General features: G+C 46.1%; 1 protein-coding gene across 1 annotated transcript in view; it reads left to right on the forward strand.

Annotated features, from left to right (window-relative positions):
* LOC134947462 (ficolin-2-like) overlaps positions 1 to 13,091 on the forward strand; it is a 66,046-nt gene that overhangs the window by 12,292 nt on the left and 40,663 nt on the right. The window contains exon 3 of the mRNA XM_063935548.1: positions 6,252 to 6,305. Within this exon, the coding sequence (XP_063791618.1) occupies positions 6,252 to 6,305 (54 nt within the window). The remainder of the gene's footprint in view (positions 1 to 6,251; positions 6,306 to 13,091) is intronic.

Here is a 13,091-nt window from a genome sequence, read left to right on the forward strand (position 1 = left end):
AACCCTTTTTGAACCTTAATTCTTTGTAAGGATATTCATATGCCTATCCCAAGCATGTTTAAATTGCTCTACAGTCTTAGCCTCTACCACCTCTGATGGGAGGCTATTCCACTTATCCACTACCCGTTCTGTGAAGTAATTTTTCCTTAAATTTCCCCTGAAACCCCCCCCCCCCCCCTCCAATCTCAGTGTATGTCCTCGAGTTCTAATACTTCTCTTCCTTTGAAGAATGTTTCCCTCCTGAACTTTGTTAAGACCCTTGATATATTTGAAAGTTTCTATCATGTCCCCCCTCTCCCTTCTCTCCTCCAAACTATACATGTTAAGATCTTTTAGCCTTTCCGGGTACGTTTTGTGATGTAGGCCATGCACCATTTTAACCATATACTCATAATACATAGCATAAAAACAATTAATTCCGTGTTGATATAGGATCCACACTGAAATTCCTAGATGTTCCCACAAACTAGTGCACTAGTGATTACCAGATTGACTACTGTGGTGATCCTTATAGGAACCAATATATCCTTCAGTCCGTATTTTAAATGCACACAACTGATGGCTCAATTAAAGGGAATTTCAGATGGTACTAATAAGTCAGTTCCGTGGTTACAAGGTTACTTTTCCTTTGGAAAATTTAAGATAGTAGACTATGTAGCAAATACTCTGCTATTTATGATGTTTAATGTCTCTATTCCTTAAGCATCAATATGCCCATATCAAAGCACACTGCAGAAGTTCCGTCTGCCACTCTCTCACTGTGACAGCATGACGGAGCGATGGGTGCTTACTACTTCCAATATTCTGGCGGCACTGGCAGGTGACCGGGCGCCGCTCACACCAGCAGCTTCGTCTGTCGCTCTCTCACCCTGATATGTCAGAGCAGTTGCCGCTTGCTGCTTACAGGAGATTTGGCGGTGCTAAAGATGGCCAAATGCCGCTGGCTCCAAGAGGGTTTAACTGACGGCCACGGTCCCCATTTAGCAAGGGGAACCCGTGCAAGTGGCTCCAATCAGACAGCCTGGCGGTATGGATGGAAGTGGAGTGAATGAAGCCGTGGAACTGTGAAGAGTACTTGAATCCTAATACAGCACTGACGCGTTTCTCGACCGGCACACACTGGTCGTTTCCTCAGAGGGTTGGATGCTACTGATTCCTCTCCCTATGCAACAAAGCATCTGACATGCCTTTCTCATTGCTTTGTTGCATTGCTTTCCTGCCTTCAAGTCACTTGAAATAGTGACTCCTAAATCCCTTTCATGTCACTATACTTTAAAGTTTTAATGTACCTTTGTCTTTGTGATATTGGAGAAGATTCTGAAGGCTGGCAGCAGGTGGCACTGTTGAGACACTGCAGAGTAGAAGGGTGTAAACCAGAGGTTCTCAAATGCATTCCTCAAGGCACCCTAGCAGTCCAGTTTCAAGTTTATCCATCCTAGGCCAGAAGTGACTTAATTAGCACCTCAGTCAATTTAATTTAATCATCTGTGCTAAGCCATGGATATTGTATACCTAAAACCTGGACAATTAGGGGGCCTTGAGGACTGCGATTGAGAACCTCTGGTGTAGACTGAAGTAATATGGAAACAGACCAGGGGGTATATTTACTAAAATTTGATTTTGGAAGGAGTTTTATGTATCTTCCAAATTGATTGAAATCGATTCTATTTGGTCTTTCTAAACTTTTAGAATTTTACCTTATTCACTAAAAATCAATTTTGCATTAGATTTTAAAATCGAATTTGATGTTGATTCATGTTTAGAAGGGTTTTAGAATTGAATCTATGAAATCCCTTCCTAAATCGAACTTAAAATCCTCATTGAAATCCCCAGCCAAATAGAATGTAAAATGGAATAGAACTCACTAATTAAAGAGGAAACACACTCATTACATTGTTTTATACATGAAAATTGTTTTTATTATTATTTTTTACAATTTTTGCGGGGTTATGCAAGAGATGGCAGCTGAGCAAAAAGACAATTTTTAAAAAATATTGATTAAAAAATATCCATATGCAATTTGTAAAAAATATTATTGGAATCAAACAAAGATGCATTCTGCCAAGGATTTGATGGCTATATGTGCCTCTAATATTTAAAAAAATAAAACTTACACATACTGGTTATATTATACAAAAACCATCCCTCTGCAACTTGTCCTATAAGATTTAAGACATACAGGGATGTGTTGATAAGGTTGCAAGCATCATGGACAGAATCTGGATAGGCAATTACTTCACTCTTGTTTTTTGCCAATCTCATAATAATTTACTGTACATTTGCTAATATTGTGCTCTGGTGCTATCTTTTGCATATTTTTCCCCCTAAAAGTCTAAATATGTGCTCTACGCAACTCATGAAGCTACTGACAGTACTCAGAATGTTTTTTTTAGCATTTTTTTTCAGTCAGGTGGCGTTTTGCATGGTATAGATAGGTGCACAACATACCATTGTCTTGGGCATCCATTTTTGCTACATTCACAGTGCCCTATGTGTTTTTGGGTACTTAAAAAGTCATCACTATCATTTTCCTATCTTTAGAATGGGGTTAGAAGCCAAAATCGAATATCTAGGATCATTCTAAACATTTGGAGATTTGAGGTTCAATTTGGAGGTCCATTTCAAATCAAACCTTAGTAAATGAGGGTATTTCATGTTGTTCTATGGGAAACCATCAAAGTTTTTTAAAATTTGATTTCTATATGAATTGAATCTGCCAATAGAATCAATTTGACATTCGATTTGGGCTTTCGTAAATCTGTTCAACCCAAATTGAATGGAAATTGAATTGAAACAGAATCCCAAATCCCTTGAACCACCAAAATTGAACTTTAGTAAATTTCGCCCCAGGTCACAACCAGTAAGTAACGCATGTGTCACACTGCAATGGAAATTCTTGATGGGGCCGGAATACAGCCAAAGTCAGAACACAATGAGGCTGAGGTGAAGTAAGGCACATTAAGGTCTAAGCACTAAACCTTGGAGAGAGATAAAGTACCAGCCAATCAGCTCTTAACTACTATGTCACAGGCTGTTTTAAAAATGACAGTTAAGAGCTGTTTGGCTGCTACTTTATCTCTCTCCACTTTATCTCTCTCCAAAGATTAGTACACGGACCCCAAAGTCAGGAAAATCCAATAAGCAGGACAATACACAGGCAGAGGTCGGCACACGGCGAGGCTGAGACTAGGTGAAGAACAGTTAAAGGGAAGTGCAGCACGTGGGTCTAGACACAGGCAAAATTCGATACTTAGGAATGCTGAACAAGGACTTTGGAATGAGATATGGAAAACCACCAAGGCACTCATGGGCGTAGCTACCATAGGTGCAGGGGATGCGGTTGCTGTGGGGCCCGAGTCATTATTCTCTGGGGCCCTGCCCTTCCCCTGAACCTAGCTGCTGAGCCCCGGCGCTGGCTGCTTATACCCTAGAAGTGTGCTGTGCTGCTGCTCACCAGGCTGGCACCGCCTCTCCTGAGTCCTAACTAACACTGGGAGGAGGCGTGGTTGAGTCTGTAGGGACATCATTGGACCACGGGCACCACTCCTCCTCTCAGCATCCACCTCCTACTCCTCCTCCTCTCAGCGTCCACCTCCTCCTCCTCTAGATGCTGCCAGCCGGGAGAGCAGCAGATGAGGCTGCAGTAAAGTTCAGAAAACGGTGCCCTATTGGTGAGTGCTCACCCGCTGGGAGAGGGTGCCTCTTGCAGTCGGGCGAGGTGGGTGGGGCAGAGCGGGGGGGGGGGGGTGGCCTAACTGTGCTATGGGGCCCTAATGCACATAGCTACGCTCCTGAAGGCACTGGATAACCAGGATCTTGCTGTAATACTCAATCGCTGAGGTCTGGAAAGGAGCATCCTAAATAAGGAGCTGTTAGATGACCCCACTAGCAGAGAGGCCAAGATGTCATCGCCATACAGATTACATGTTGTGAAGCCAAGGTACATAAAAGTGATCCGCATCTACAAGCCAGGAACCGATGCCATGCAGACCTCAGCCACCAAGAGACCGCCATCCCCCAACCCACAGTAGCAGACCTCCCTGGACCTTGCTAGTTGGATATAGGACTTTTCTGTAAGATGCCTCTAGACCAGGGGTGGGCAATTATTTCAGCTGGGGGGCCGCTTTACACTTCCAGCGAATATTCGAGGGCCACACACAAAATACTCAAAAAGAGATCCCTTTTTACACATTACGGCAGACAGCGTCCCCCTTATTACACATTACGGCAGGCAGCGTCCCCTTTTTACAGATTACGACAGACAGCGCCCCCGTTTTTATACATTACGGTAGACAGCGTCCCCTTTTTACACATTACGACAGACAGCGTCCCCTTTTTACAGGTTACGACAGACAGCGTCCCCTTTTTACAGGTTACGACAGACAGCACCCCCATTTTTATACATTACGGCAGACAGCGCCCCCGTTTTTACACATTACGGCAGACAGTCCCTACCCCCCTTTCCCCACCCTCCCCTAAACCTATATAGCAGTCCTTACACTCCCCCCCCTCCCCCTCCCCTAAACCCATATAACCGTTTTTAACACCCCTCCCCTGAACTTATATGGCAGCTTTAGCTTTATCCAGGACAGGGGGTTTACCTATTTGTCAGTGGCAGACGATCCCCACTGTCTGATGATCCGCGCTGCTGCTGCCGCCGCTTCTCCCCGCTGGCCGCCGCTTCTTCTCCCGGCTGGCCGCCGCTTCTTCTCCCCGCTGGCCGCCGCTTCTTCTCCCCGCTGGCCGCCGTTTCTTCTCTCCGCTGGCCGCCGTTTCTTCTCTCCGCTGGCCGCCGTTTCTTCTCCCCACTGGCCGCCGTTTCTTCTACCCACTGGCCTCCGCTTGTGCTCCCCGCTGGCCGCTTCTTCTGCTCCGAGTCCCCACTGCAGTGCCCGCCCAGCGCCACCCCCCGTGACGCCCAGCGCTGCCCAGCGCATGATAGAGGAAATCCCGGTCAGCTGACCCTGTGACGTGACCGGGATTTCCTCAGCGGCGCCGCGTCTGAGAGCAGTGCAATGACAAGCGGCCTGTCGGGCCGCTTGTCATTGCACTCTGGTGGGGCACAGAGGGCCAGGCAGGATCGGTCCGCGGGCCGCATCCGGCCCTCATGTTGCCCACCCCTACTCTAGACCATTGATAACTATAGCATGGGGTCAGCGGCAGTGATTGTAGTGCTGGCTATCCTCCTAACCCTGTCACCATTTTAGGATAGCAATAGCATAAGCATCAGACAGAGCAAATTATTTGATTATTAAAATAAAGCTAAATATATTAAAATATTTTTGTTCAATTTTTTTTTTACCAGTTTTTTTTTTTCTTTTTCTTTTTTTTTTTGACCCTGCTAAGGGAAGAACAAAATCCAGGCTGCATGTGTGACTTGGAAAAGGTGATCTGGACTTCTTACCCTTGCAACAAGTATTGCAAACTGGTCTTGTTAAATTATGCTGAAAGAATATTCTCTATCGCTGCGATCAATGATGGAAAATATTCACTACTGCCACAAAATGATCATCATGCAGGTCCGAGACGTGATGCTGAATACAACCCGCGAGAGTGCGCATCGTATCCTGTATCATGATACAGACTAAACAATATCGCAACGAACCGACCAATATCAGTGATATTGCATGGTGCAGCGGTTTCCAAACTTTTTGAATTATGACGCCCTAGAGTATTAAAAAAAATGTCATGGCACCCCATGGCCATAAGTTTCTTATTGAGAAATGTAGAAAGTAATATTACATTGAGTAAATTGCATTTATATTCATTCTTAGGTTCAATTGCTTAGATTTGCTCCTGTTTGTCCACATATTATATGATTGGCAGCCACCAGACTGGTTTTGCCTAATACATTAACCATAAATAATTTGAATTGACCACCAACCCAGGCCCTCTGGGGTGCCACAGCACACAGTTTCAGAACCACTGGCATAGTTTGTATGCACCGTTAATCTATGTCTAGTAAGTCACAAGCAAACTATGACTAAAGTCACTTACTTCTTCTTTCCCTGCTAAGAGCAGTGCAACCAAGTAACGGACAGGTCAAGTGCTACTCTATGTGTGGAGCTCCATGATTTCCACGTGTAGCTTCACCACCTCCACTTACAGAGATTGTGACTTGAGAATTGGTACAATATCACTGACCCGTGTAATGTATTCCTGGAAAAGCTGCGCGACACTACTAACTTCAAATGATTGGTAAAACCATTGAGCATGATTTTATTTTTGACTTTTTTTTATATTCTTTCTAGGACAACAAGGATCTATGGGGGACCGAGGAAAGGCCGGACCGCCTGGTGAGAAAGGTTAGTAAAATAGTATACTTGCTGTAGATGTCATTTGTAGTCTCAGTAGTACATCACAAACTATCTAGATATCATACGAGCAGTTTGTTCTAGAATTTTTGTTACTTTTTGTATCTGCAACTTTTGCTCGATTCACTATCCACGTGGACCACGATTGGGAATAGTACGCTGTGGCGAGTGCAGCAGTAGCGGAGCGAGCCGCCTTGCCTGGAGCGTGGCGAGCGAAGTGAGCTTGCGAGTGTACACGTTTCCACTGATTGTGCTTAGATATGGTTAATCATACAAAATGACACCCAAAAAATAAAAAAAAACACTTGTGTCAACCATTGTCATGTCAACCTTTTGTACTTGGCAACCTTACCCACTGTCTACCTTTTACCTGTAGACCTTTTGACCCTGTCTACCTAATGCATGTTGACCATATGGTTTCGACCTAATGACTATCTAGACAGTGTAGATCTTCGATACCACACCCAAATGTTCCACATGCTCTAATCGATGCCTTCCATCGATGGCGAACCCTTTGATGCCTTCCATCGATGGTGAACCCTTTGATGCCTTCCATCGATGGTGAACCCTTTGATGCCTTCCATCAATGGTGAACCCTTTGATGCCTTCCATCGATGATGAACCCTTTGATGCCTTCCATGAGTCAAAGTGACCTAAGCTGACTATCCCCATTTTCAGACACTAAGGGTCTAATTCAGACCTGATTGTAGCACAAAATTGTTCTCTAATGGACAAAACCATGTACAGTGCAGGTGTGGCAGATGTAACGTGTAGAGAGAGTTAGATTTGGGTGGGTTATATTGTTTCTGTGCAGGGTAAATACTAGAGATGAGCGGGTTCGGTTTCTCTGAATCCGAACCCGCCAGAACTTCATGTTTTTTTTCACGAGTCCGAGCGACTCGGATCTTCCCGCCTTGCTCGGTTAACCCGAGCGCGCCCGAACGTCATCATGACGCTGTCGGATTCTCGCGAGGCTCGGATTCTATCGCGAGACTCGGATTCTATATAAGGAGCCGCGCGTCGCCGCCATTTTCACACGTGCATTGAGATTGATAGGGAGAGGACGTGGCTGGCGTCCTCTCCGTTTAGACACTTGATTTACTAATTTTGGGGAGCATTAGGAGTACTCAGTAGTGTACAGTGCAGAGTTTTGCTGATAGTGACCAGTGACCACCACTTTTATTTATAATCCGTTCTCTGCCTGAAAAAAGCGATACACAGCACACAGTGACTCAGTCACATACATACCATATCTGTGTGCACTGCTCAGGCTCAGGCCAGTGTGCTGCATCATCTATATATATTATATATCTGTCTGACTGCTCAGCTCACACAGCTTATAATTGTGGGGGAGACTGGGGAGCACTACTGCAGTGCCAGTTATAGGTTATAGCAGGAGCCAGGAGTACATAATATTATATTAAAATTAAACAGTGCACACTTTTGCTGCAGGAGTGCCACTGCCAGTGTGACTAGTGACCAGTGACCTGACCACCAGTATATAATATTAGTAGTATACTATCTCTTTATCAACCAGTCTATATTAGCAGCAGACACAGTACAGTGCGGTAGTTCACGGCTGTGGCTACCTCTGTGTCGGCACTCGGCAGCCCGTCCATAATTGTATATACCAGTGACCTAACCGTGGTTTTTTTTTCTTTCTTTATACATACATACTAGTTACGAGTATACTATCTCTTTATCAACCAGTCTATATATTAGCAGCAGACACAGTACAGTGCGGTAGTTCACGGCTGTGGCTACCTCTGTGTCGGCACTCGGCAGCCCGTCCATAATTGTATATACCAGTGACCTAACCGTGGTTTTTTTTTCTTTCTTTATACATACATACTAGTTACGAGTATACTATCTCTTTATCAACCAGTCTATATATTAGCAGCAGACACAGTACAGTGCGGTAGTTCACGGCTGTGGCTACCTCTGTGTCGGCACTCGGCAGCCCGTCCATAATTGTATATACCAGTGACCTAACCGTGGTTTTTTTTTCTTTCTTTATACATACATACTAGTTACGAGTATACTATCTCTTTATCAACCAGTCTATATATTAGCAGCAGACACAGTACAGTGCGGTAGTTCACGGCTGTGGCTACCTCTGTGTCGGCACTCGGCAGCCCGTCCATAATTGTATATACCAGTGACCTAACCGTGGTTTTTTTTTCTTTCTTTATACATACATACTAGTTACGAGTATACTATCTCTTTATCAACCAGTCTATATATTAGCAGCAGACACAGTACAGTGCGGTAGTTCACGGCTGTGGCTACCTCTGTGTCGGCACTCGGCAGCCCGTCCATAATTGTATATACCAGTGACCTAACCGTGGTTTTTTTTTCTTTCTTTATACATACATACTAGTTACGAGTATACTATCTCTTTATCAACCAGTCTATATATTAGCAGCAGACACAGTACAGTGCGGTAGTTCACGGCTGTGGCTACCTCTGTGTCGGCACTCGGCAGCCCGTCCATAATTGTATATACCAGTGACCTAACCGTGGTTTTTTTTTCTTTCTTTATACATACATACTAGTTACGAGTATACTATCTCTTTATCAACCAGTCTATATATTAGCAGCAGACACAGTACAGTGCGGTAGTTCACGGCTGTGGCTACCTCTGTGTCGGCACTCGGCAGCCCGTCCATAATTGTATATACCAGTGACCTAACCGTGGTTTTTTTTTCTTTCTTTATACATACATACTAGTTACGAGTATACTATCTCTTTATCAACCAGTCTATATATTAGCAGCAGACACAGTACAGTGCGGTAGTTCACGGCTGTGGCTACCTCTGTGTCGGCACTCGGCAGCCCGTCCATAATTGTATACTAGTATCCAATCCATCCATCTCCATTGTTTACCTGAGGTGCCTTTTAGTTGTGCCTATTAAAATATGGAGAACAAAAATGTTGAGGTTCCAAAATTAGGGAAAGATCAAGATCCACTTCCACCTCGTGCTGAAGCTGCTGCCACTAGTCATGGCCGAGACGATGAAATGCCAGCAACGTCGTCTGCCAAGGCCGATGCCCAATGTCATAGTACAGAGCATGTCAAATCCAAAACACCAAATATCAGTGAAAAAAGGACTCCAAAACCTAAAATAAAATTGTCGGAGGAGAAGCGTAAACTTGCCAATATGCCATTTACCACACGGAGTGGCAAGGAACGGCTGAGGCCCTGGCCTATGTTCATGGCTAGTGGTTCAGCTTCACATGAGGATGGAAGCACTCAGCCTCTCGCTAGAAAAATGAAAAGACTCAAGCTGGCAAAAGCAGCACAGCAAAGAACTGTGCATTCTTCGAAATCCCAAATCCACAAGGAGAGTCCAATTGTGTCGGTTGCGATGCCTGACCTTCCCAACACTGGACGTGAAGAGCATGCGCCTTCCACCATTTGCACGCCCCCTGCAAGTGCTGGAAGGAGCACCCGCAGTCCAGTTCCTGATAGTCAGATTGAAGATGTCAGTGTTGAAGTACACCAGGATGAGGAGGATATGGGTGTTGCTGGCGCTGGGGAGGAAATTGACCAGGAGGATTCTGATGGTGAGGTGGTTTGTTTAAGTCAGGCACCCGGGGAGACACCTGTTGTCCGTGGGAGGAATATGGCCGTTGACATGCCAGGTGAAAATACCAAAAAAATCAGCTCTTCGGTCAGTTCGGTGTGGAGGTATTTCACCAGAAATGCAGACAACAGGTGTCAAGCCGTGTGTTCCCTTTGTCAAGCTGTAATAAGTAGGGGTAAGGACGTTAACCACCTCGGAACATCCTCCCTTATACGTCACCTGCAGCGCATTCATAATAAGTCAGTGACAAGTTCAAAAACTTTGGGTGACAGCGGAAGCAGTCCACTGACCAGTAAATCCCTTCCTCTTGTAACCAAGCTCACGCAAACCACCCCACCAACTCCCTCAGTGTCAATTTCCTTCTTCCCCAGGAATGCCAATAGTCCTGCAGGCCATGTCACTGGCAATTCTGACGAGTCCTCTCCTGCCTGGGATTCCTCCGATGCATCCTTGCGTGTAACGCCTACTGCTGCTGGCGCTGCTGTTGTTGCCGCTGGGAGTCGATGGTCATCCCAGAGGGGAAGTCGTAAGCCCACTTGTACTACTTCCAGTAAGCAATTGACTGTTCAACAGTCCTTTGCGAGGAAGATGAAATATCACAGCAGTCATCCTACTGCAAAGCGGATAACTGAGGCCTTGGCATCCTGGGTGGTGAGAAACGTGGTTCCGGTATCCATCATTACTGCAGAGCCAACTAGAGACTTGTTGGAGGTACTGTGTCCCCGGTACCAAATACCATCTAGGTTCCATTTCTCTAGGCAGGCGATACCGAAAATGTACACAGACCTCAGAAAAAGAGTCACCAGTGTCCTAAAAAATGCAGCTGTACCCAATGTCCACTTAACCACGGACATGTGGACAAGTGGAGCAGGGCAGGGTCAGGACTATATGACTGTGACAGCCCACTGGGTAGATGTATGGACTCCCGCCGCAAGAACAGCAGCGGCGGCACCAGTAGCAGCATCTCGCAAATGCCAACTCTTTCCTAGGCAGGCTACGCTTTGTATCACCGCTTTCCAGAATACGCACACAGCTGAAAACCTCTTACGGCAACTGAGGAAGATCATCGCGGAATGGCTTACCCCAATTGGACTCTCCTGTGGATTTGTGGCATCGGACAACGCCAGCAATATTGTGTGTGCATTAAATCTGGGCCAATTCCAGCACGTCCCATGTTTTGCACATACCTTGAATTTGGTGGTGCAGAATTTTTAAAAAAACGACAGGGGCGTGCAAGAGATGCTGTCGGTGGCCAGAAGAATTGCGGGACACTTTCGGCGTACAGGCACCACGTACAGAAAACTGGAGCACCACCAAAAACTACTGAACCTGCCCTGCCATCATCTGAAGCAAGAAGTGGTAACGAGGTGGAATTCAACCCTCTATATGCTTCAGAGGTTGGAGGAGCAGCAAAAGGCCATTCAAGCCTATACAATTGAGCACGATATAGTAGGTGGAATGCACCTGTCTCAAGTGCAGTGGAGAATGATTTCAACGTTGTGCAAGGTTCTGATGCCCTTTGAACTTGCCACACGTGAAGTCAGTTCAGACACTGCCAGCCTGAGTCAGGTCATTCCCCTCATCAGGCTTTTGCAGAAGAAGCTGGAGGCATTGAAGGAGGAGCTAACACGGAGCGATTCCGCTAGGCATGTGGGACTTGTGGATGCAGCCCTTAATTCGCTTAACAAGGATTCACGGGTGGTCAATCTGTTGAAATCAGAGCACTACATTTTGGCCACCGTGCTCGATCCTAGATTTAAAGCCTACCTTGGATCTCTCTTTCCGGCAGACACAGGTCTGCTGGGGTTGAAAGACCTGCTGGTGACAAAATTGTCAAGTCAAGCGGAACGCGACCTGTCAACATCTCCTCCTTCACATTCTCCCGCAACTGGGGGTGCGAGGAAAAGGCTCAGAATTCCGAGCCCACCCGCTGGCGGTGATGCAGGGCAGTCTGGAGCGACTGCTGATGCTGACATCTGGTCCGGACTGAAGGACCTGACAACGATTACGGACATGTCGTCTACTGTCACTGCATATGATTCTCTCAACATTGATAGAATGGTGGAGGATTATATGAGTGACCGCATCCAAGTAGGCACGTCACACAGTCCGTACTTATACTGGCAGGAAAAAGAGGCAATTTGGAGGCCCTTGCACAAACTGGCTTTATTCTACCTAAGTTGCCCTCCCACAAGTGCAATCGGCGTACGAGGTTACATCCAGAAAATGTGGAGAAGATGATGTTCATTAAAATGAATTATAATCAATTCCTCCGCGGAGACATTGACCAGCAGCAATTGCCTCCACAAAGTACACAGGGAGCTGAGATGGTGGATTCCAGTGGGGACGAATTGATAATCTGTGAGGAGGGGGATGTACACGGTGATATATCGGAGGGTGAAGATGAGGTGGACATCTTGCCTCTGTAGAGCCAGTTTGTGCAAGGAGAGATTAATTGCTTCTTTTTTGGGGGGGGTCCAAACCAACCCGTCATATCAGTCACAGTCGTGTGGCAGACCCTGTCACTGAAATGATGGGTTGGTTAAAGTGTGCATGTCCTGTTTTGTTTATACAACATAAGGGTGGGTGGGAGGGCCCAAGGATAATTCCATCTTGCACCTCTTTTTTCTTTTCTTTTTCTTTGCATCATGTGCTGATTGGGGAGGGTTTTTTGGAAGGGACATCCTGCGTGACACTGCAGTGCCACTCCTAGATGGGCCCGGTGTTTGTGTCGGCCACTAGGGTCGCTAATCTTACTCACACAGCTACCTCATTGCGCCTCTTTTTTTCTTTGCGTCATGTGCTGTTTGGGGAGGGTTTTTTGGAAGGGACATCCTGCGTGACACTGCAGTGCCACTCCTAGATGTGCCCGGTGTTTGTGTCGGCCACTAGGGTCGCTAATCTTACTCACACAGCTACCTCATTGCGCCTCTTTTTTTCTTTGCGTCATGTGCTGTTTGGGGAGGGTTTTTTGGAAGGGACATCCTGCGTGACACTGCAGTGCCACTCCTAGATGGGCCCGGTGTTTGTGTCGGCCACTAGGGTCGCTAATCTTACTCACACAGTCAGCTACCTCATTGCGCCTCTTTTTTTCTTTGCGTCATGTGCTGTTTGGGGAGGGTTTTTTGGAAGGGCCATCCTGCGTGACACTGCAGTGCCACTCCTAGATGGGCCCGGTGTTTGTGTCGGC

The sequence above is a fragment of the Pseudophryne corroboree genome, chromosome 8, assembly GCF_028390025.1.
Source record: "Pseudophryne corroboree isolate aPseCor3 chromosome 8, aPseCor3.hap2, whole genome shotgun sequence".
In the NCBI taxonomy this organism is placed as follows: domain Eukaryota; kingdom Metazoa; phylum Chordata; class Amphibia; order Anura; family Myobatrachidae; genus Pseudophryne; species Pseudophryne corroboree.